The 26,234-nt window shown below is 38.5% G+C and overlaps 1 protein-coding gene across 2 annotated transcripts in view; it reads right to left on the reverse strand.

Annotated features, from left to right (window-relative positions):
• Positions 1–26,234, reverse strand: part of sgcd (sarcoglycan, delta (dystrophin-associated glycoprotein)) — a 295,898-nt gene that overhangs the window by 202,146 nt on the left and 67,518 nt on the right. For both annotated transcript variants that reach the window (XM_061898815.1, XM_061898814.1), the window contains exon 3: positions 3,261–3,362. In XM_061898815.1, the coding sequence (XP_061754799.1) occupies positions 3,261–3,362 (102 nt within the window). The remainder of the gene's footprint in view (positions 1–3,260; positions 3,363–26,234) is intronic.

Below are 26,234 nucleotides of genomic sequence, written 5' to 3' on the forward strand. Positions count from 1 at the left end.
CATGTACGAACGAATTGTTGGTCCAGCAACATGTGTGCAGCTTCCGCAACCACACGTATGAGATTGAAAGGCATACTGGGTGATATAAATTACACTGATGGTTGTGATATAAACAACTTTAACACTTACTAATATGCGCCACGCTATGAAGCCACACAATACAAGATTGACAAACACATTTCGGGAGAACATCCTCACAGTAACACAACATAAACGCAACACCGCTAATACCCATAATCCTTTGTTCCCGTGATACACCCTGAATATATTTTACACCCCCGCGCCCCCAACCCCGCCCACCCTACCGACGCACGGGGGGTGTAAAATATATTCAGGATGTGTCATGAATACAAAGGATTATGGGTATTAGTTGTGTTGCGTTTATGTTGTGTTACTGTGAGGATGTTCTCCCGAAATGTGTTTGTCGTTCTTAATTGGTGTGGCTTCAAAGCGTGGCGCATATTACTAAGAGTGTTAAAATTGTTTATATCACAACCATTAGTGTACTCTGTGTCACCCAGTATGCCTTGCAGTCGTGTGCGTGTTGCCGCGGAAGCCACACACAACATGATGCTGGACTGACAAGCAGATCGTGTATGATGTAGAAGGCGACAAAGCCAATGGCTTCATAGCACGCACCAATATTTAATATCTGGGCGACTGCCGGCAGTCATTCAAGATAATAATAGCGTCTCCTATTGACTCCTTCGCTTTATGACACGGGTCTTAAATGGGTCTTTGAATGGTAAAGGATACTGATCCAAGAACCATGTATATCAAATGTCTCCGGATGGTTCAACCGCCACCCGCCCGAATCTAATTAAAATCAATTTTTTCGTCATGTCAACCGCCCGACCCACGGTTTACCCGCGGACTCCGCGGATGAGACCGCAAACCGCGCATCTCTAATGTGTTTTCTTTTTGTGCTGCAGGGCAGAAACCTGCTATAAACCAGTTTTCGACGGAGTCAGGCCACATTAACTGTAACACAACCGTTGCTTTTGATCGTTCCTGTTCAACACATGAAAATACATTTATAAATTGTTATTTTATACATGTATTGGAAAAAAGAAATAATTAGGTACACATTGTATAAAATAATTAATCTAAAATACAAATAAAAATACAGGTACCATATTTTCCGGACCATAGGGCGCACCAGATTGGGTCTAGCCAGGTTGATTTTCATACGGGCGCACCGATTATAGGGCGCATTAAAGGGGTTATATTATTTTAAAACACTACCTTGTGGTCTACAAAACATGTAATGGTGGTTCGTTGGTCAAAATTTTGCATAGATTATGTTTTACAGATCATCTTCAAGCCGTTACCATGAATTGATTAACGTGGACCCCGACTTAAACAATTATTCGGGTGTTACCATTTAGAGGTCAATTGTACGGAATATGTACTGAACTGTGCAATCTACTAATAAAAGTATCAAACAAAAGCTTTCTGACAGTCGCTTTTGTGGGCGTTCTTATTTACGTGGTTCACCTTCTATAGACTTCTTCTTCCCGTCATCTTTGTTGTAACGGTGTAGCGTGCAAGGACGGGAGTGGAAGAAGTGTCAAAAGATGGAGCTAACTGTTTTAATGACAATCAGATTTTACTTAAATCAATAACGAAGCAGCATCTCCTCATCCGTGGCTCCCTTGTGCAACAACAACTCCGAAAATGTGTCCCGTGAAAAAACATTCGACCGGAACTCTCTAATAACTAAAGTTCCTTGGGTGAATAATGTACACTCACTGCACCGGTATGTTTTAGTGCTTTCTTGCCGAGTTCACTGTCAGATATAAGTTAGAACTTTACACTACTTTATATTAGAAATGGTAACAATGGAGGATGAATGTCACATAACAAAAAGATAGAGAAAAAGATGATGCTTATCAACTACAAAGGCGGATGCGCACAGTTTTTCAGGACTTATGCAGATCCCAAATACAGATCAGCAGGTACCAGAAGGTAAGAAAAGTTGCTTTTGCATAATATTGCAAAACAAAACACCAGATAATATGTCTTACCTTATACACACACCATAATAATACTCGAACATGTATGTTTAAGCACAGTACAATCCATCAAGCAAAGCGGCTTCATAGCTCACCAAAGTCGTACTAAAACATTTTGATCGATTTTTGAGAGCCTTGTGTAAAATTATACATGTTCCATTGAAAATATAGAACCGTGTGTAATGTTCTATATTTTCAATGGAACATATACAATATTGTTTTTTGTTTACTTGAGTCACATTGCAGTCCGCATGTATCTCTCAAGTGTGACTGCTATCTACTGGTCCCACTTATCATTTCACCATGTATTGAATAAAATAGCTTCGAGATCGGTAAGCACAACCACAATTATTCCGTACATTAGGAGCACAATATAGCAACAACACTGTCGATTTTTGAGAAAATGAAATAATTTTAGGTGTGCCTTATAGTACAAAAAATATAGTATTAATATATTGGAAAATTATAATACAGTACCTAAAATTATCATTTAAAAATTCAATAGAATAAACAATTGTCATAACTTGGCTTGGACATGGATTGAGTGTGCTCCTTCGACACAGCGGGATTACAGAACGAGCCAGGCGTGAATTCAGGTACATGATCAATTAAACAAACAAACAAACTACAAAAAGGCAAACCAGGGACGCGCTCTGTGGCGGATAAAAATCTATACTATACTTTAAACAAAACAGCACAATGGCATGACTATATACAAACAAAACAAAACTAGCACAATGGCATAAATACAAAAAAAACTTACACGGCATGGAACTGTGGACGAGGACGTGAAGGTTTGAACATGCTGGGTAGGGTGCGTGCGAGTATGAGAAGATCCCAGGACGAAGACAAGAAAAAGAGTGACTTAAATAGCTATGATCATTAGTGAAAACAGGTGTGAGGCTGAGAACAGGGACGTGACAGGTGAAAACTAATGAGGTTGGCATGGAAACAAACAAAACCAGGAAGTGCAAAACGTGACTGATTGTCCAAAATCAAAAACATAACATGACAAAACAAAATATGATCCATAGATGTGACAATAATAATTTATAAAATAAATTGTGTGTCGGGGGGGAATTATATGTTAAATATTTAGAATAAAATAATAAAATAAATATGTTAATAACTTGTAGAAAAAAATATTTTTTACTAATAGTGAAAATATAAAATAAAAATTAATTATTGAAATATTTGATTAATTAAATAGTATGTTTATTGAAAATAAGAAAGAAAGTGACTTACCGGCTTAGACTGGATTTCTTTGGCATAGAGCGGTTGTAGGAACTCCGAGTCCCCCTCCAGTTTGATGCCCTTCTCTGTTATTCTGAGGCTGCCCATGCCGTCCTGTGCGGAAACAACCAGAAAAGATGGCCCAACGTGTTAAAAGGAAACCGTTGAATTATCACAAAAAACAAATTGCACTGGACATATGACACATAGAAACATCACTAGGCACCCTCGTTAGTGTACCTGGATCGGGCAACCTTGCCTCAAGTAAAGTTCTATGGAGCCTATCATGGCCTATCATATCAGGTTGCTTTGAATTGGATCGGCCTTTGTGAACGTCATGAAGAGAAAGCGAAAGTAAGAGCATCATCATGTCGAGTCACGGACGCCCTGCACAATGCTGCACGTTGTGTGTGTGTGTGTGTGTGTATGTGTGTGTGTGTGTGTGTGTGTGTGTGTGTGTCTGGCGCTGCAAGAAAGGATATTAAGCAGTGATGGCCAAGGGAGACTCAGTGGGCGGAGCTAGGCAGTCACTTTATATCGTGCGGTTTATATTTGACATCACCTGCCGGATGAGAAGATGGTGCGTGTGATGGAGGAACACTTTGTTCCCCCCACAGCGCTGTCTTGCACATCCCTCGGGTTCTAAAGGAGCAAATGGAGATCAAGACCCGTGAAATCCCAACGCAACAGAGGATGAGTTTCAAGCCGTGTTACAGCCCCCCCCCCCCCCCCCCCCCACACACACACACACCACCCTGTCTTCTGAGCCAAACATTAAAATTCTGCTAGTGCCGTGGACCGTCACAGACAGCACGCCGGTGTTTTTTTTTTTGAAGTTTTTTCACCTTTGATGATGGGGAAAAAAGAGGAGGTATAATTCAAATACAGCTCCCTCATTCTGTCCTACTTTTGTCTCTAATTGCTGAGGATGCAATTCTATTTCACACATTTTATATCCCGACAGTCAGACTTCAAAGTCACGGAGACGCTTCATCTATCGCATTTACAAAAATATCATATTACTTTTTAATAATGTCAGGAAACAATACTAAAATCAGCCTGGAAATTGTCAAAACATTTTTTACTTGACATACAGAACAACAAGCAATATTTGGTGACTTAAATTCCTTTTGTTTTTGTTGTAAGTTCTTAAAAACAGCAACTGTCATGTGGACAAATATTTTTGACCACACCTTTTGCAGCAGTTTTTTAAAAACAGTAAAAAACAAAGAATCTTTGACTTCCAATTTTGTAGTACATCCCTGAAAACAGCACTACTGTACTATTACAGGGTGCATCTTTGACTGGCAGTTTTGCGGTTGATTCTTAAAAACAGAAGAACATCATCATATAGAAAATCTCTGACTAGTGTATCTATTAAATAGTGGTGTTGTCAAAGTTTGTTGTTGACAAACCTCAAGATGCAGAAAAGAAGGCAGGCCTGGAGTGAGAAAATATGGTTTTAATATAAACAACTAGAACAAAACCAAACAAAGGGTTCAAACCAAAAGCGCACATGGGGGGATAACAAACAAAAGGCCTAGCGTAGAAGCTAACAGGTATCTAGCAGGGAACAGAAAAACTGGAAACAGCTAATGGCTAACAAGAAAACACGAAACCAAAAAGCTAGGAGAAAAAAAACTACAAATAGCTAACAAAAACAGCTTACCGCTGCGACGACAAGTACAAATAGTAGCACAACAGGTGGTAGCTGTAATGATAACATCGACAAATCACGACAGCAGTTTTTTAAAAACAGTAAAAAACAAAGGATCTTTGACTTCCAATTTTGTAGTACATCCATAAAAACAGCACAACAGTACTATTACACGGTGCATCTTTGACTGGCAGTTTTGCGGTTGATTCTTAAAAACAGAAGAACAATCATTTAGAAAATCTCTGACTAGTGTATCTATTAAATAGTGGTGTTGTCAATGTTTGTTGTTGACGAACCTCAAGATGCAGAAAAGAAGGCAGGCCTGGAGTGAGAAAATATGGTTTTAATATAAACAACTAGAACAAAACCAAACAAAGGGTTCAAACCAAAAGCGCACATGGGGGGATAACAAACAAAAGGCCTAGCGTAGAAGCTAACAGGTATCTAGCAGGGAACAGAAAAACTGGAAACAGCTAATGGCTAACAAGAAAACACGAAACCAAAAAGCTAGGAGAAAAAAAACTACAAATAGCTAACAAAAACAGCTTACCGCTATGACGACAAGGACAAATAGTAGCACAACAGGTGGTAGCTGTAATGATAACATCGACAAATCACGACAGCAGTTTTTTAAAAACAGTAAAAAACAAAGGATCTTTGACTTCCAATTTTGTAGTACATCCATAAAAACAGCACAACAGTACTATTACACGGTGCATCTTTGACTGGCAGTTTTGCGGTTGATTCTTAAAAACAGAAGAACAATCATTTAGAAAATCTCTGACTAGTGTATCTATTAAATAGTGGTGTTGTCAATGTTTGTTGTTGACGAACCTCAAGATGCAGAGAAGAAGGCAGGCCTGGAGGGAGAAAATATGGTTTTAATATAAACAATTAGAACAAAACCAAACAAAGGGTTCAAACCAAAAGCGCGCAAGTGGGCGGATAACAAACAAAACGCCTTGCGTGGAAGGTAACAGGTATCTAGCAGGAAACAGAAAAACTGGAAACAGCTAATGGCTGATAAAACACAAAACCAAAAAGCTAGGAGAAAAAATCTACAAATAGCTAACAAAAACAGCTTACCGCTACGACGACAAGGACAAATAGTAGCACGACAGGTAGTAGTTGTAATGATGACATCGACAAATCACGACAGCAGTTTTTTAAAAACAGTAAAAAACAAAGGATCTTTGACTTCCAATTTTGTAGTACATCCCTAAAACCAGCACAACAGTACTATTACAGGGTGCATCTTTGACTGGCAGTTTTGCGGTTGATTCTTAAAAACAGAAGAACAATCATTTAGAAAATCTCTGACTAGTGTATCTATTAAAACATTGGTGTTGTCAAAGTTTGTTGTTGACAAACCCCAAGATGCAGAGAAGGAGGCAGGCCTGGAGTGAGAAAACATGGTTTTAATATAAACAACTAGAACAAAACCAAACAAAGGGTTCAAACCAAAAGCGCACATGGGGGGATAACAAACAAAAGGCCTAGCGTAGAAGCTAACAGGTATCTAGCAGGGAACAGAAAAACTGGAAACAGCTAATGGCTAACAAGAAAACACGAAACCAAAAAGCTAGGAGAAAAAAAACTACAAATAGCTAACAGGAACAGCTTACCGCTAAGACGACAAGGAAAAATGGTAGCACGACAGGTGGTAGCTGTAATGATGACATCGACAAATCACGACAGGTAGCAACGACACAAGAGCGACAATAATCCAGCAACTGACTGGAGGACAAAAACAGGCTCAAATAGAAGCGGGCTGATTGACATCAGGTGTGGCCAGGTGCCAATCAGCCACAGCTGAGGGAAAACTGCGCAGGGAAAAAAAACGGAAACATACAAAATAAGAGCGCTGAAAGGAACTAAACACAGAAAATACTAAACACAGAGGAAACCAAGACAAATGCAGAGGAAAGAAACTAAATCACAAACAAACTGTCAGTGGCAAGCCTGACAGGTGTTCCTGTCATACAGAAGATCTTTGACTTTGGTTTGGAAATAGATCCTTAAAAAAACAGCAGGACTCCTGTTATATAGAGGATTGTGGACTTGTGGTTTTGTAGGAGATTCCTAAAAACAGCATAACTCTGTTGTCATACAGAAGATATTTGACTTGACATTTTGCGGTGGATCCTTAAAAAAAGAATCACTTTTTCTAAATAATGAATCTTTGACTTGCAATTTTGCAGAAGATCCTTAAAAACAGCAGGACTCCTGATATATAGAGGATCGCAGACCTGTGGTTTTCTAGGAGATTCTTAAAAACAGCATAAGAGAAGATATGTGACTTGCGATTTTGTGGTAGATCCTTAAAAAAAAGCAAAACTCTTGCTAAATAATGAATCTTTGACTTAAAATTTTGCAGTAGATCCTCTAAAAACAGCAAAACTGTACTGTTATAGAGATAATTTTTGACTAGCAGTTTTGCAGTAGATCTTTAAAAACAGAAGAACACTTCATCATATAGAAAATCTCTGACTGGTATGTTTACAGTGTATCTATTAAAACAGTGGTGTTCCTGTCATACAAAAAAACAGTAGACATTGGATCTTTGACAGTACCAAAGGAACAAAGACTGTAGGAAAGCGTTCCAGCACCAAGGAAAGCGACACAAAGACGAGCAGCTTTGAGTCTAGCATACATTTTGTATACCGTCTATGAATAAATTGCTGCTGGTAGTCTTTCCGCCAAGTCAGCAAACGTCAGTTTATTTATCTACACATGTGCTTGTTAACAACGTCAGGCTAATTATCCACAATATGCACACACTGTTTTGAACTTTCCGGTCCTAACTTTCCTTTACTCTCTTTAGCGTGCACAGTACGAGAAGAGCGGCCATGAATAATTCACCGGTTGAGTTCTCGCCAGGACACTCAGGTGAGCGTCTTTTACCTCTCCTGTTTTCAATGCTGACTTTAAAACCTCACGTTTATCTTCTCAAACTTTTCACCCTCGTTTGGTTCCCTTGATGACCATTATTTTTGCCTCTTTGCCTCTTTTTCTTTTCATGACGTCCGTGTTTTATTCTCTTTATGCCATCAACTCTAGTGGAGGTTCTGCCCCCTCATGAACTACTGTAGCTTTTTTTAGATTTAGTTTCTATCGAAAAGCAATTGGAACATGTTAAAAATGTGACAAAAATGCCTTTCTTTAAAAACATATATAAATACAACTACTAATTTCCGAGGCCCTTGAACTCATCGTTGTGTGGACTGCAACTCAACAGTTTGTTTACATGTAAAACTTTCTCCGACGCTGCCACAGAAAGACGTGTTTTATGCCACTCCTTCTTTGTCTCACTTTGTCCACCAAACGTTTTATGCTGTGCGTGAATGCACAAAGGTGAGCTTTGTTGATGTAATTGACTTGCTGGAGCGCTAATCCAGGATATTCGGTCACTGCATGACTGCAAACTGTGACGCTTTGCTGGCATCGTGGTGTGGTTGCGTTCTCTCGTGGATGCAATGCGGAATGGACACAGCGTGAAGGTAAGGATGATGATTTATTAACAACTACAAAAATAGACTAAGAACAAAAAGACTTGCACATAGGCACTATAGACAAAACAAACAGAACTAGCATGAGAGCTAGAAAGAACAAAAGGCGCTAGCATGTGAGCTAGGTACAAACGAAGGAATAGCGTGGAAGCTAACGAGTACAAAATATATTTACCACGATCGGGGATAGCGACGTCACCTGTTGCATAGAAAGCAAGTTTACACTGCGAGGCCGAATGGCAAACAAAGGCAGGCTTAAATAGGGAGGTAATCAAAAAGCAGGTGCGCGTGAAAAACACAAGGCAGGTGACACAAATACGTAACTAGGCAACGGAAAAAAACAGGAAGTGCCACCAGGAATTAAGGAAGTCAAATAACAAACAGAATGTGATATACAAAACAGTACGAAACCAGAATATGCCATGATCCGAGTAACGGATCATGACACAAGCTAATCGATGGTGACATGCTATTTAGGCTAACTTGATGTACATATTGCATCATTATGCCTCGTTTGTAGGTACATTTGAATTCATTTAATTTCCTTTACTTATGTCCTCTGAGTATTTGGTTTATTTTTGTATGTCTCATGACACATTATCTGTGTGTAATATTGGCTGCATTTCTGATTGTTGTTTGTGTGCCGCAGCAAACGTTACCCAGCTTGCAAATATTGTAAAAAATCCATGAAAAGAACACAGCCTGCCGTTTCCTTTTAACTTGGACACACACATCTGTACCGTTGGCCATTCTAAGAGAGTCATTTCCAGGAGTTTTCTCATCCTTTGAGAAGTTTTACTAATGTTTTCAAATGTTGTAGTAATTTGTGGAATAAATATTACGTTTCAACATTTCTGTCAACAAAAAATTGTGTCAGCCTACGACACATAGTCATTTTGATAGTAGGCTAATATAAACACTTACACCATGTATTGCCTTCATTATAACACTCATATAAGGCTTTTAATTGTTTTGCGACTCCAGACCGATTACTTTTTTGGACTTGTGGTCCAATATGGCTCCTTCAACATTTTGGGTTGCCGACCCCTGAGTTAAATGCCAGACAACCATATGAAAAAGAGAAACTGCTTCATGTATGTCTGAAAGCTGTATGGGGTGGTGTCCTGGCTGCTAAGTACAACAGGACAGCAATACGAATCAGAATAATAAAACAAGTCAAATGCAACAATAATCATTGTAAATATAATCTCTTTTACGTGATCTGATTCGCTTCCACGGAACCAAACACTGTATTTTTTGTTTGACTGTAGACTGCAGTGAACTTATTTTTACACTTGTATGCCAGTTCGTTAGAATGCCACTAAGTTAAAGTACCAATGATTGTAACACACACACTAAGTGTGGTGAAATTATTCTCTGCATTTGACCCATCACCCTTGCTCACCCCCTAGGACAGGGTTGTCAAACTCAAATACAGAGTGGGCCAAAATTTAAAACTGAACAAAGCCGCGGGCTAAGCTTGAACAAATTAACCTTTTAATAGGGACCCAAACAAGTTTTGCATTGAATATTAAACAAGCAAGGCTTATATAACGTTATAGTCACATACAAAATTTAGTTTCAAATTATAATAATGAGTAAAAAATATCAATGGCATATCAAATAAAATTTAAAGAAAAATTTGGGGAGCGGGGTTTGGGGGTAGCGGGGTGTATATTGTAGCGTCCCGGAAGAGTTAGTGCTGCAAGGAATTCTGGGTATTTCTTCTGTTGTGTTTATGTTGTGCTACAGTCCGGATGTTCTCCCGAAATGTGTTTGTCATTCTTGTTTGGTGTGGCTTCACAGTGAGGCGCATATTTGTAAAAGTGTTAAAAGTTGTTTATACGGCCACCCTCAGTGTGACCCTTATGGCTGTTGATCAAGTATGCCTTGCATTCACTTGAGTGTGTTAAAGCAGCATATATTATGTGACTGGCCCGGCACGTTGTTTTTATGGCGGAAAAGCGGACGTGACGACAGGCTGTAGAGGACGCTAAAAGCAGTGCCTTCAAGGCACAGCCCCAATATTGTTGTCCGGGTGGAAATTGGGAGAATTTCGGAAGAATGGTTGCCCTGGGAGATTTTTGGGAGGGGCACTGAACTTTGGGAGTCTCCCGGGAAAATCATGAGGGTTGGCAAGTATGAGTATCAGCGGTGGATGCAGTGTTACAGAGGCGAGTAGAATACCGGCGGGCCAGCTCTAATCTTAATTTGATATTACCTCAAGGGCCAAATAAAATTACACGGCGGGCCAAATTTGGCCCACGGGCCAGAGTTTGACACCCATGCCTTAGGAGGTGAAAAGAGCAGTGAGCAACAGCGGTGGCCGCGCCCGGGAATCTTTTTTGGTGATTTAACCCCCAATTCCAACCCTTGATGCTGAGTGCCAAGCAGGGAGGTAATGGGTCCCATTTTTATAGTCTTTGGTATGACTCGGCCGAGGTTTGAACTCACAACCTACCTGTCTCAGGGCGGACACTCTAACCACAAAAACATTATACATACATGAAACATTTTTCTAAAATACTCATTTAAATTCCAGAATTGACCTTGCATGTACTTCCCTTCCCTACCATCAGATGGTAGTAGTCTTTATATAACCCCCTGCTTGATATAGCGCATTACCTCGGTCTATACCGGTGCTTTACATTTATGGTGTGTTATCTTTGTGTCTCCCGTCTGGTACGCATTCATCATCCGTCTCCATCTCGGTGAAAAGGCCTAGAGAGAAGTGGGCAGGGCCCGCTATCAATAATACAAAGCACTCAGGCTATTATTGAGTGTCACCGTCGATACGCATCAAGTCAACCCCCAGGCCAAAGCAAGTATAGACGTTTTATAGACGTTGCAGCGTGGGGAATCCGCCATTGCTTCCACATTAAAAAAAATACAAGTCGACAAAAAACAATCCCGGGATTTACATAATTTACAATATTGACGTGGAAGTACTGAATTCATCTTAAAAGCGACTGTTTATAGAAATTGTCTTGATATTGTATAGATCATGGGTGTCAAACTCTGGCCCGCGGGCCAAATCTCCCGGGGTAAACATTCTCCCGAATTTCTCCCCATTTCTACCCGGACGATAATATTGGGGGCGTGTGGTAACGGCACTGCCTTTAGCGTCCTCTACAACCTGTCGTCACGTCCGCTTTTCCTACATAGAAATAGCGTGCCAACCCAGTCACATAATATATGCGACTTTTACACACACACGCACACAAGTGAACGCAACACATACTTGTTCAACAGTAATACAGGTCACACTGAGGGTGGCCGTATAAACAATTTAACAATCTTACAAATATGCACCACACTGTGAACCCACACCAAACAAGAATAACAAACACATTTCGGGAGAACATCTGCGCCGTAACACAACATAAACACAACAGAACAAATACCCAGAACCCCTTGCAGCACTAACTCTTCCAGAACGCTACAATATACCCCCCCACCCAAGCAATAATTAATGTTTTACTCATGCACTTTTTCTTGCTACTTCAAGGCTTGAATGTTTGATTAATTTGTTATTGTTATTTTATTTGCAAACGTATTATTAGCCTGTGGAAAAAGTTTATTTTGATATTTACCTCAGAGGGCTGCAAATAGAAAAGTAGCATTCAATTTTTATTTAAATTGTATTTGATATGCCATTGATATTTTTTAATGATTATTATTTAAAACTCGATTTTACATGTCACTATAACGTTATGTAAGCCTTGCTTGTTCAATATTCAATGCAAAACTTGTTTGGGTCCCTATTAAAAGGTTCATTTGCTCAACCTTGGCCCGTGGCTCTGTTCAGTTTTAAATTTTGGCCCACTCTGTATTTGAGTTTGACAACCCTGGTATAGAGGATCTTTGGAGAGCACTTCTTCAGTCCGTTCTCAAACGCTGCAGACCGCTCCTGTCGGATAAAGGATCTTTAACTAAGTTTTTGTAGTACTTTTAAAAACAATAGGGCAATCCTGTTATATAGAGGATCATCATCGGGGCGACATAGCTCGATTGGTAAGAGTGGCCGTGCCAGCAACTTGGGGGTTCAAGGTTCGATCCCTGCTTCCGCCATCCTAGTCACTGCCGCTGTGTCCTTGGGCAAGACACTTTACCCACCTGCTCCCAGTGCCACCCACACTGGTTTAAATGTAACCTAGGTATTGGCTTTCTCTATGTAAAGCATTTTGAGTCACTAGAGAAAAGTGCTACATAAATATAATTCACTTCCCTTTATTAACTTGTGTTGTCATAGATCAGGGGTCACCAACCAGATAAGTAGCCCGCTGGTCTGTTCTAAAAATAGCTCAAATAGCAGCACTTACCAGTGAGCTGCCTCTATTTTTTAAATTCTGTTTATTTACTAGCTAGCTTGGATTTTCAAATAGAATTTGAAAATCCAAGAAAATATTTTAAAGACTTGGTCTTCACTTGTTTGAGTAAATGCATTTATTTTTTTAATTTGCTTCTTATAACTTTCAGAAAGACAATTTTAGAGGAAAAATACAACCTTAAAAATTATTTTAGGATTTTTAAACACATATACCTATTTACCTTTTAAATTCCTTCCTCTTCTTTCCTGACAATTTAAATCAATGTTCAAGTATTTTATTTTTTTATTGTAAAGAATAATATATACATTTTAATTTAATTCTTCATTTTAGCTTATGTTTTTTCGACAAAGAATATTTGTGAATTATTTCTTCAAACTTATTACGATTAAAATTCCCAAAAAATATTCTGGCAAATCTAGAAAATCTGTAGAATCAAATTCAAATCTTATTTCAAAGTCTTTCGAATTTCTTTTAAAATTTTTGTTCTGGAAAATCTTGACGAAATAATGATTTGTCTTTGTTAGAAATATAGCTTGGTCCAGTTTGTTATATATTCTAACAAAGTGCAGATTGGATTTTAACCTATTTAAAACATTTCATCAAAATTCTAAAATTAATCTTAATAAGGAAAAATTACCAATGATGTTCCATAAATTCTTTTTTTTCGCTTCATTTTTTTTGGTTGAATTTTGAATTTTAAAAAGTCGAAATTGAAGGGAAATTATGTTTCAAATCTTAATTTTTTTTTTTTCGTGTTTTCTCCTCTTTTAAACCGTTCAATTAAATACCCATTTTTTACATGTATAGATTTGTTTATTAAAGGTAAATTGAGCAAATTGGCTAGTTCTGGCAATTTATTTAAGTGTGTATCAAACTGGTAACCCTTCGCATTAATCACTATCCAAGAAGTAGGTCTTGGTTTCAAAAAGGTTGGTGACCCCTGTCATAGATGATCTTTGAGTAGCCTTTTTGCAGCAGGTCCTTAAAAACAATGGGTTACTACATGCCTGAGGTAAAAAGGTTGAGAACCCCTGATATAGAGGATATAGACCTGTGGCTTTGCAATAGAACCTTAAAAACAGCAGGCAGTGTTGTCTTATCAAAGATCCTAAATGGTCATTTTGCTGAGATCCTTAAACTCAGAATGGTTCCTGTCATAAAAAACATCCTGAAATAGTGTTTTGCAGTAGATCCTAAAAACAGTGGCGTGCTGCTTTCATATTGAGGATCTTTGATTAGAATTTTTAGCAGACTGCTGACAACAACACAGTGCTCCTGTCATATAGAGGAATCTTTGATTAGAATTTTCCGTAGACCAATGACAACAACACAGTGCTCTTGTCATAAAGAGGATCTTTGATTAGAATTGTTTAGCAGACTCTTGACAACAACACAGTGCTGTTGTTATATAGAGGATATTTGACTAGAATGTTTGCAGTAAATTCCTAAAACCAGCAGAACATTCCTGTTGTATAAAGGATCTTTGAATAGCAATTTTGCATATATCTTAAAAAACAGCAGTGCTCCTGTCATATTGATAATTTTTGACTAAAATTTTATCAGTGGATTCCTACAAACACCACCGCAGACTTGCGGCTTTGCAGTAGAATTGTAAACACAGCAATATTGTGTTGTCTTATCAAAGATCCTAAATGGTCATTTTGCAGAGATCCTTTAACTCAGTAAAGTTTCTGTTATAAAATGGTCTTTTGCAGTATATTTTAAAGGCCTACTGAAACCCACTACTACCCACCACGCAGTCTGATGGTTTATATATCAATGATGAAAACGTAACATTGCAACACATGCCAATATGGCCGCTTTAGTTTACTAAATTGCAATTTTAAATTTCCCGGGAGTTTCTTGTTGAAAACGTCGCAGAATGATGACGCTTATGTTGTTGACGTTATTGGTTGGAGCGGACATTTTATCCCAGCACCACTCACGGCTAAAAGTCGTCTGCTTTAATCGCATAATTACACAGTGTTTTGGACATTTGTGTTGCTGAATCTTTTGCAATTTGTTCAATTAATAATGGAGACTATAAAGAAGAATGCTGTTGGTGGAAAGCGGTGGATTGCAGCTGTCTTTAGCAACCAAAACACAGCCAGTGTTTCTCTGTTTGTTGTGAAGCTTTAATATGGAACAGAGTGGTCAAGCAAACATGTTTCTCTACCACATGTCAACCGGCAGGTTTGGTTGAGAAAAGTGTGGTAATAAGTCGGCTCTTACCGGAGAAATGAGCGGAGCTTGCGTCCTCCTGCAGCAGATGTTAAAGAGGCAGCTTCGACTTTCTTGGCTCCTCCGTGGCTTCTATCAGAGACACTGGCGGTCACCACACCCCTCCGACTTTCAGTTATGACCATTTAATCTCACTAAAACACTAGTAACACAATAAGTAGATAAGGGATTTTCCAGAATTATCCTAGTAAATGTGTCTAATAACATCTGAATCGCTCCCACTGCCGTCGCCTTTTTTTTTTATTTTTTCTAGTGCTTCACTCTAACTTTCCTCATTTACAAATCTTTTATCCTCGCTCAAATTAATGGGGAAATTGTCGCTTTCTCTGTCCGATTCGCTCTTGCTGCTGGTGGCTATGATTATAAACAATGTGAGGATGTGAGGAGCCTTACAACCCGTAACGCCACGCGCACATCGTCTGCTAGGTCCGGTACAGGCAAGGCTTTTTTATTAGCGACCAAAAGTTGCGAACTTTATCATCGATGTTCTCTACTAAATCCTTTCAGCAAAAATATGGCAATATCGCGAAATGATCAAGTATGACACATAGAATGGAAATGCTATCCCCGTTTAAATAAGAAAATCTCATTTCAGTAGGCTTTTAAAAACTATGGCGTGCTCCTGTATATAGAGGATCTTTGACTACAACTTTTGGCAGTAGATTCTTAAAGGCCTACTGAAATGAGATTTTCTTATTTAAACGGGGATAGCAGGTCCATTGTATGTGTCATACTTGATCATTTCGGGATATTGCCATATCTTTGCTGAAAGGATTTAGTAGAGAACATCCACGATAAACTTTGCAACTGTCCGTGTTAAGAGAGAAGACCTGCCTCTACCAGAAGTCGCAGACGATGACGTCGCAAGTGTGGGGTCTCTTCACATATTCACATTGATTTTAATGGGAGCCTCCAACAAAAAGTGCCATTTGGACCGAGAAAACGCCAATTTCCCCATTAATTTGAGCGAGGATGAAAGATTCGTGTTTGAGGATATTGATAGCGACGGACTAGAAAAAAAAAAGTTAAAAAGTTAAAAAGAAAAAAACGCGCTTGCATTGGGAGGGATTCCGATGTTTTTAGAGACACTTCCTAGGATAATTCTGGGAAATCCCTTATCTTTCTATTGTGTTGCTAGTGTTTTAGTGAGTTTAATATTACCTGATAGTCGGAAGGGTGTCTCCACGGGTGTTTTGACGCCAATGTCTCAGGGAAGTCGACGGCAGCTTTATGGACGACCCAAGCTTAGCTTTTCTGCGGTCAGAAGCGACTTTTTAACCACAATTTTCTAACCGTAACCTGCTGGTTGACATTCGGTCGGGATCCATGTTCGCTTGATCGCGCTCTGATCCATAGTAAAGTTTCACCTCCGGGAATTTTAAACAAGGAATCACCGTGTGTTTGTGTGGCTAAAGGCTAAAGCTTCCCAACTCCGTCTTTCTACTGTGACTTCTCCAATATTAATTGAACAAATTGCAAAAGATTCAGCAACACAGATCTTCAATATACTTTGTAATTATGCCGTTAAAGCAGACGACTTTTAGCTGTGTGTGTGCGTAGCGCTCATACTTCCTAAAAACGCGTGACGTCTTGCGTACACGTCATCATTACACGACGTTTCCAAGACGAAACTCCCGGGAAATTTAAAATTGGAATTTAGTAAACTAAAAAAGCCGTATTGGCATGTGTTGCAATGTTAATATTTCATAATTGATATATAAACTATCAGACTGTGTGGTCGGTAGTAGTGGGTTTCAGTAGGCCTTTAACAACAGAGTGCACTTGTCAAAAAGATGATAGTTGACTTAAAGGCACACTTGTCATATAGAAGATCTGTCATCAACATTTTTGAAGTTGGTTCTTTTAAAAAAAACAAAAAAAAACAGAGCACTTCTGTCATACCCTTTAATAGCATTTCTGCAGAAGTTCCATAAAAAAACACCTTAGATCTTCGGTTACGGTTTTAATGCTGCTATTTCTGCAAGATGTCTGTGAGAAAAGTCCTCCCTAACAGAAGCATACTGTTGTAAAGTGAGCAAGTTAATACCGGCGCCCATTTGGCGTTCCACAGGTGATGGCCATGCAGCGACAAACCACGATGGCTATCGGCGGAATTAGCTTTGAGATTACAACTCCCCTACTTCCCCTCCTCCAAACTGCTTTGATTGAGGTTCTCGCCGCCGCACGGCGTCATCCATCAACGGGGTGAGAGAGGAGGTGAGGGGAATGAATGATGAGAGAAAAGAGGAGAAGACAAGGGAGGTTGGAGGTTCTGATTGAGTCACGCGGATAAACACAGTGAGCGAGATTAGGGCAGAATGAAAGGAGAGCTGCAAATGAGAAGGACGAGAGGAAGAAAAGTCGGGGTTCAAAACTGAATCTAATGCGAAAACGTCACTGGGGTGAACTTCTATTTATACTCAGTTATGATAGTTAGAAGTGTCAAAAGGATATCCAAACACCTCTATGGTGACTAACAGGTTTTATGAGGGCTGCAATTTGACTCTGGCTGTCATTTTGGTTTTATTATAGTGTGGTTAGTTTTTATTTATGACAGTTCAAAATGGTTAAGTGTTACTTATAACATCGCCTGTGGCAGCAATAAACCTTTTTTAATGGATACAAAATGTTATTCAAAACACCTGTATGATGATGAATAGGTTTTATGAGGGCTGCAATTTGACTCTGGTTGTCAGACGAGTAGTTACACTTTATTTTGGTTTTATTATACGTGCAGTAATTTCTATGTACAGTGGGGCAAAAAAAGTTATTAGTCAGCCACCGATTGTGCGAGTTCTCTCACTTAAAATGATGACAGAGGTCTGTAATTTTCATCATAGGTACACTTCAACTGTGAGAGACAAAATGTGAAAAAAAAAAAACAGGAATTCACATTGTAGGAATTTTAAATAATTTATTTGTAAATTATTGTGGAAAATAAATATTTGGTCAACCATTCAAAGCTCTCACTGATGGAAGGAGGTTTTGGTTCAAAATTTCACGATACATGGCCCCATTCATTCTTTCCTTAACACGGATCAATCGTCCTGACTCCTTAGCAGAAAAACAGCCCCAAAGCATGATGTTTCCACCCCCATGCTTCACAGTAGGTGTGGTGTTCTTGGGATGCAACTCAGTATTCTTCTTCCTCCAAACACGACGAGTTGAGTTTATACCAAAAAGTTCTATTTTGGTTTCATCTGACCACATGACATTCTCCCAATCCTCTGCTGTATCATCCATGTATCCATTTTGGTATAAACTCAACTCGTCGTGTTTGGAGGAAGAATAAATTATATTATTTGTTATTATTATCGTCTATTGTGAGCGAACTGTGGTGCTGAATTTCCCCCAGGGATCAATAAAGTACTTTCTATTCTATTCTATGATGGCCGCGATTTGACTGAGGCGTGTAGTTTTACTTGATTTTAGTTTTATCAAACAGTAGTTAACATCTTGTATGCATTATTTTTTAGATACCTTATTTATTATAAGATGGCAACATACATTAGGTAAAAAAAAAAATACATTAAAAATTCATTATACACTATTACCTCTAGGGCAGGGGTAGGCGAGCCGCATGCGGCTCTTTAGCGCCGCCCTAGTGGCTCTCTGGAGCTTTTTCAAAAATGTATGAAAAATGAAAATGATGAGGGGAAAAAACATATTTTTTGTTTTAATTTGGTTTCTGTAGGACAGGGGTCGGCCACCTGCGGCTCCGGAGCCGCATGCGGCTCTTTAGCGCCGCCCTAATTGCTCTCTGGAGCTTTTTCAAAAATATACGAAAAATGGAAATGATGAGGGGAAAAAACATATTTTTTGTTTTAATTTGGTTTCTGTAGGACAAACATGACACACACCTCCCTAATTGCTATAAGGCGCACTGTTTATATTAAACATGCTTCACTAATTCAAGTATTTGGCGAGCGCCGTTTTGTCCTACTAATTTTGGCGGTCCTTGAACTCACCCTAGTTTGTTTACATGCATAACTTTCTCCGACTTTCAAGGACGTTTTTTATGCCACTTCTTTTTCTGTCTCATTTTGTCCACCAAACTTATAACGTTGCGCATGTATGCACAAAGGTCAGTTTTGTTGATGTTATTGACTTGCGTGGAGTGTGCTAATCACACATATTTGGTCACTGCATGACTGTAAGCTAATCGATGCTAACATGCTATTTAGGCTAGCTGTATGTACCTATTGCATCATCATGCCTCATTTGTTGGTATATTTGAGCTCATTTAGTTTCCTTTAAGTCCTCATAATTCAATTTATATCTCATGACACACTAGCTGTATGTAATATGGCTTTTATTGTTTAGCGGCTCCAGACAGATTTGTTTTTGTATTTTTGGTCCAATATGGCTCTTTCAACATTTTGGGTTGCCGACCCCTGCTGTAGGAGGACAAACATGACACAAACCTCCCTAATTGCTATAAAGCACACTGTTTATATTAAACATGCTTCACTGATTCGAGTATTTGGCAAGCGCCGTTTTGTCCTACTAATTTTTGCGGTCCTTGAACTCACCCTAGTTTGTTTACATGCATAACTTTCACTGACTTTCTAAGACAGGGGTGTCAAACTCATTTAAGATGGGGGGCCAGATGGAGAAAAATCCACTTCCAAGTGGCCCGTATTGGTAAAATAAAGATAACTTCAGATGGGTTTCTTTGTTTAAATATAGAACAAGCACAAATGTACAAAATTATAATGTTTTTTTTTTTTTTACACTTACATGTTGCGGTTATTTGTCGTTATTGATATTTTCTGAATAAATTATGTGATAATGTTCATCAGTCAACTCACTGTTGTCCATCAAGATAAAAAAAAATGATATCAAAAATCTAATTACAGGATGTTATTTATGTAGTTTAATAATTTTCCTCAACTGATGTACTAAGAAATAAACAAAGAATTGCTATTGTGACATCCAGTGGACACATTTAGAACAGCTGTTTCTTTCATTCAAAAATTTCATGTTCATTTTTTTGCATAAAAAAACTCATCCCGCAGGCCGGATAAAACCTGTTCGCAGGCACCCTATGGCACCCCTGTTCTAAGACGTGATTTATGTCACTTCTTTTCCTGTCTCATTTGACCACCAAACTTATAACGTTGTGTATGAATGCACAAAGGTGGGTTTTGTTGATGTTATTGACTTATGTGGAGTGCTAATAAGACATATTTGGTCACTGCATGACTGCAAGTTAATCGATGCTAACATGCTATTTAGGCTAGCTATATGTACATATTGCATCATTATGCCTCATGTGTAGCTATATTTGAGCTCATTTAGTTTCCTTTAAGTCCTCATAATTCAATTTATATCTCATGACACACTATCTGTATGTGATATGGCTTTTAATTTTTCTGCGGCTCTAGACAGATTTGTTTTTGTATTTTTGGTCCAATATGGCTCTTTCAACATTTTGGGTTGGCGTCCCCTACTCTACGGTAAAATCCTTGATTCAAAAAGGGATTTGTTGAGTTTTTTATCGCAATACAAGTTTTGTCCCTGGCATCAAATATGAAAAAGTCAGCATTTTAAGTTAGCTTTTATGCATATTGTAAAGAAGCGAGTCGAGATCGCTGCTATAAAAAATAACAGCTTGCGAAGAAACAATCTGAGGGTAGATTGAACATGCTCGTTAGTCCTCGTTAAAATCAACCCACGCTTCGATTTTTAGCATCCTCTATACTTCTGCTGAGCACCAGCATTACCCTAAAAAAAATGAATAAAAAAAAATCACTTTTTGTTCTACACCTTCACCCTCTCACATAGACCGTTTTAAATCAGGCCTTTGTGAGGCGACGGACCCAAACCAAAGATGCAGGCGCCACCAGAGACGCCTTCAATGACAACGCAGATTCCGCTGCAATTTTGCTTCCACTTTCTGTTCTCACTGAAAGGCTGTCATAGATTAAAAAGGCTTCAATGACTCACTGTGTGCCTGTGTGCACTCTTTCAACTCTCTGATCAAATGTCTTCAAACAAATGTTTTTTCGAGCTTTCCTTTTTACATTATTGGGAAATGTGGCCCTACAAATTCATACTTTGCTGTCGTCTGCAGAATTGTGAATGACACCCATGGTTTTATCTGCTCTGCAATCACAGCTGGAGCAAGTCTGTGGAGTTATTGTTATCTGTCAAAAGACTGCCTTTCTGCCCCTCTCTCATGTGGCTTCACTGAGCAAATAAAATAATTAAATATTATTTCCCGCAGCGTTTTGTTGTTAAGGCAGTCGCCTTAACAACAGATCTGTTGTTAAAAACTAAAGTCTTAAATTAAAAAATTAAAAAAATAAAATTAAAAAATAGATGTACAGTATATATATATATATATATATATATATATATATATATATATATATATATATATATATATATATATATCTATATCTATATATATATATATATATATATATAGATATAGATATAGATTATATATATATATATATTAAGGCTGTGAATCTTTGGGCGTCCCATGATTCGATTCAATAATGATTCTTGGGGTCACGATTCGATAATATATCGACTTTTTTGATTCAATTCGATTCTCGATTCAAAAACGATATTTTTCCGATTCAAAACGATTCTGTATTCATTCAATACATAGGATTTCAACAGGATCTACCCCAGTCTGCTGACATGCAAGCAGAGTAGTAGATTTAAAAAAAAAAAAAGCTTTTATAATAGTGAAAGACAATGTTTTATCAACTGATTGCAATAATGTAAATTTGTTTTAACTATTAAACAAACCAAAAATATGACTTATTTTAACTTTGTGAACATATTGGACACAGTGTTTTGTCAAGCTTATGAGATGCGATGCAAGCTAAGCCACTGTTACACTATTGTTCTTTTTCTCATTTTTATAAATGTCTAATGATAATGTCAATGTGGGTTTTTTAATCACTGCTATGCTGAAATTATAAATAATATTGATACTGTTGTTGATAATATTAATTTTGTTTCACTACTTTTGGTTTGTTCTGTGTCGTGTTTGTGTCTCCTCTCAATTGTTCTGTTTATTGCAGTTCTGAGTGATGCTGAGTCAGGTTTGGTTTGGAATTGGTTTGCATTGTTATGGAATTGCTGTGTAGTGGTTTGTTGGATTAATAGAAATAAATAAATAAAAAAACAAAAAATAAATATGAAAAAAAAATGTATTTTTTAAAAATTAGAATCGATTCTGAATCGCACTCTATATAGAGTATATATATATATATATATATATATATATATATATATATATATATATATATATATATATATATATATATATATATATATATATATATGTAGGTGTGGGAAAAAATCACAAGACTACTTCATCTCTACAGATCTGTTTCATGAGGGGTTCCCTCAATCATCAGGAGAAAATCTCCTGATGATTGAGGGAACCCCTCATGAAACAGATCTGTAGAGATGAAGTAGTCTTGTGATTTTTTCCCACACCTACATATTGCGCTCTACCACGGTATCGAGCACTATTCTCCGGATAATCCAATCAAGACATATATATATATATATATATATATATATATATATATATATATATATATACACACATACAGTATATCCCCACCTAGTACCAACCTCGTCACGTCCGTTGTGTCCTGAGCAAGACACTTCACCCTTGGTCCTGATGGGTGCTGGTTAGCGCCTTGCATGGCAGCTCCCTCCATCAGTGTGTGAATGTGTGTGTGAATGTGTAAATGTAGAAGTAGTGTCATAACGCTTTGAGTACCTTGAAGGTAGAAAATATATATATATATGTATATATATACATATACATATATATATATATATATATATATATATATATATATATATATATATATATATGTATATATGTATATACATATATATATATATATATGTATATATATATATATATATATATCAATCAATCAATCAATGTTTACTTGTATAGCCCTAAATCACTAGTGTCTCAAAGGGCTGCACAAACCACCACGACATCCTCGGTAGGCCCACATAAGGGCAAGGAAAACTCACACCCAGTGGGACATTGGTGACAATAATGACCCAGTGGGACGTTGGTGACAATGATGACTATGAGAACCTTAGAGAGGAGGAAAGCAATGGATGTCGAGCAGGTCTAACATGATACTGTGAAAGTTCAATCCACAATGGATACAACACAGTCGCGAGAGTCCAGTCCAAACACAGCAGCGAGAGTCCCGTTCACAGCGGAGCCAGCAGGAAACCATCCCAAGGGTAGCGGACCAGCAGCGCAGAGATGTCCCCAGCCGATACACAGAGGGACATAGAAGAAAAAGAAAAGAAACGGCAGATCAACTGGTCTAAAAAGGGAGTCTATTTAAAGGCTAGAGTATACAAATGAGTTTTAAGGTGAGACTTAAATGCTTCTACTGAGGTGGCATCGCGAACTGTTACCGGGAAGGCATTCCAGAGTACTGGAGCCCGAACGGAAAATGCTCTATAGCCCGCAGACTTTTTTTGGGCTTTGGGAATCACTAATAAGCCGAAGTCCTTTGAACGCAGATTTCTTGCCGGGACATATGGTACAATACAATCGGCAAGATAAGATGGAGCTAGACCGTGTAGTATTTTATACGTAAGTAGTAAAACCTTAAAGTCACATCTTAAGTGCACAGGAAGCCAGTGCAGGTGAGCCAGTACAGGCGTAATGTGATCAAACTTTCTTGTTCTTGTCAAAAGTCTAGCAGCCGCATTTTGTACCAACTGTAATCTTTTAATGCTAGACATGGGGAGACCCGAAAATAATACGTTACAGTAGTCGAGGCGAGACGTAACAAACGCATGGATAATGATCTCAGCGTCTTTAGTGGACAGAATGGAGCGAATTTTAGCGATGTTACGGGGATGAAAGAAGGCCGTTTTAGTAACGCTTTTAATGTGTGCCTCAAAGGAGAGAGTTGGGTCGAAGATAATACCCAGATTCTTTACCGTGTCGCCTTGTTTAATTGTTTGGTTGTCAAATGTTAGAGTTGTATTATTAAATAGAGTTCGGTGTCTAGCAGGACCGATAATCAGCATTTCCGTTTTTTTGGCGTTGAGTTGCAAAAAGTTAGCGGACATCCATTGTTTAATTTCATTAAGACACGCCTCCAGCTGACTACAATCCGGCGTGTTGGTCAGCTTTAGGGGCATGTAGAGTTGGGTGTCATCAGCATAACAGTGAAAGCTAATACCGTATTTGCGTATGATGTCACCTAGCGGCAGCATGTAGATGCTGAAGAGTGCAGGGCCAAGGACCGAACCCTGGGGAACTCCACACGTTACCTTAACGTAGTCCGAGGTCACATTGTTATGGGAGACACACTGCATCCTATCAGTAAGATAAGAGTTAAACCAAGACAGGGCTAAGTCTGACATACCAATTCGTGTTTTGATACGTTCTAATAAAATATTATGATCGACGGTATCGAAAGCAGCGCTAAGATCGAGGAGCAGCAACATAGATGACGCATCAGAATCCATCGTTAGCAATAGATCATTAGTCATTTTTGCGAGGGCTGTCTCCGTGGAGTGATTTGCTCTGAAACCGGATTGAAAGGTTTCACATAGATTGTTAGACGCTAAGTGTTCATTTAACTGCTCCGCAACAATTTTTTCAAGGATTTTTGAAATAAAGGGAAGGTGAGACACCGGTCGGTAATTTACCATGAGGTCAGGATCGAGGTTAGGTCTTTTAAGAAGAGGATGAATAACCGCTTTTTTGAATGCAACGGGAACAGTGCCCGAGGAGAGTGATAAGTTTATAATATTTAGCACTGATGGACCTAATAATACAAAAAGCTCCTTGATCAGTTTCCCAGGAAGAGGGTCAAGTAAACATGTTGTCTGTTTTATTCCATTTACACGTTGTAACAATTCCTCTAATGTTATTTCCTCAAAACGAGAGAAACTATTTTGGAGGGCAGTATCCGCCGTATATACAATCGTATCAGTGTTAATAGAACCCCGTTGTAGCTGGGACGCATTGTCTTTAATCTCCTTTCTAATGACTTCAATTTTCTTACTAAAGAATTGCATAAAGTCATCAGCTGAGTGGGTTGAGCTACTGGAAGGAGTCCCTTGTTGGGTTAGCGATGCTACCGTACTAAACAAAAATTTAGGATCGTTTTTATTACGGTGGATGAGATTTGAGTAATATTTAGCTTTAGCTAAGGTAAGCATGCGTTTATAAGTTATTAAACCATCACTCCATGCTTGATGGTGCACCTCAAGTTTAGTCGTGCGCCATTTGCGTTCCAGCTTTCTACATAATAATTTCTGAGTTCTAGTTTCTTCTGTAAACCACGGGGTGCGCTTTTTTGGAGCCTTTTTTAACTTTAGCGGTGCTATGTTATCAATGGTTTCGCGCAGGGCGTCGTTAAAGTTGTTAGTGAGGTTATCAATAGAGCCCACATACTTTGGGAATGGTGCCATTACCGAGGGCAGTAGGTCAGCAAGAGTTGTCGTTGTGGCTGTATTAATGTTGCGGCTGCTATAGCAGGTATTATTATTATTAGTTTGACGATCATGCGTCTGAACCTCGAATTTTATAAGGTAATGATCGGACAATACTTTAGTATACGGGAGTATCGTAACTTTGGAAACGGTGATGCCCCTGACAAGCACTAGGTCTATCGTATTACCGTTGCGATGCGTGGGTTCATTTATTATTTGTGTGAGACCACAGCTATCAATTACAGTCTGGAGCGCTACGCACGGTGGGTCCGATGGGGTATTCATATGGATATTAAAGTCCCCCATTATGATTATATTATCGGCGTGTGTCACTAGATCAGCAATGAACTCTGAGAATTCATTAATAAAGTCCGAATAGGGCCCTGGGGGGCGGTAGATAACAGCCAGATGTAGAGGCAGCGGTGTGACAGACCTCATAGTAAGCACCTCAAACGATTTATATTATTTATGTTAGGACTAAGGTTAAAGTTTTCGTTGTATATTAGTGCGACCCCCCCACCCCTTTTAAGCGGACGGGCAATATGCGCATGTGTAAAGTTAGGAGGACATGCCTCATTTAGCGCAAAAAAGTCGTTTGGTTTAAGCCAGGTTTCGCTGAGACCGATGACATTAAGATTGTTGTCTCTGATAATATCATTAACTAACAACGTTTTAGGAGACAATGATCTTATGTTTAAAAAACCTATATTATAGGTAGTGGGCTGTTTTAGGGAGTTTTTGATCAAATTATCCGTAGTAGCAATTATTAATAATGTTGTGT

The sequence above is a fragment of the Nerophis ophidion genome, linkage group LG04, assembly GCF_033978795.1.
Source record: "Nerophis ophidion isolate RoL-2023_Sa linkage group LG04, RoL_Noph_v1.0, whole genome shotgun sequence".
Classification (NCBI taxonomy): Eukaryota; Metazoa; Chordata; class Actinopteri; order Syngnathiformes; family Syngnathidae; genus Nerophis; species Nerophis ophidion.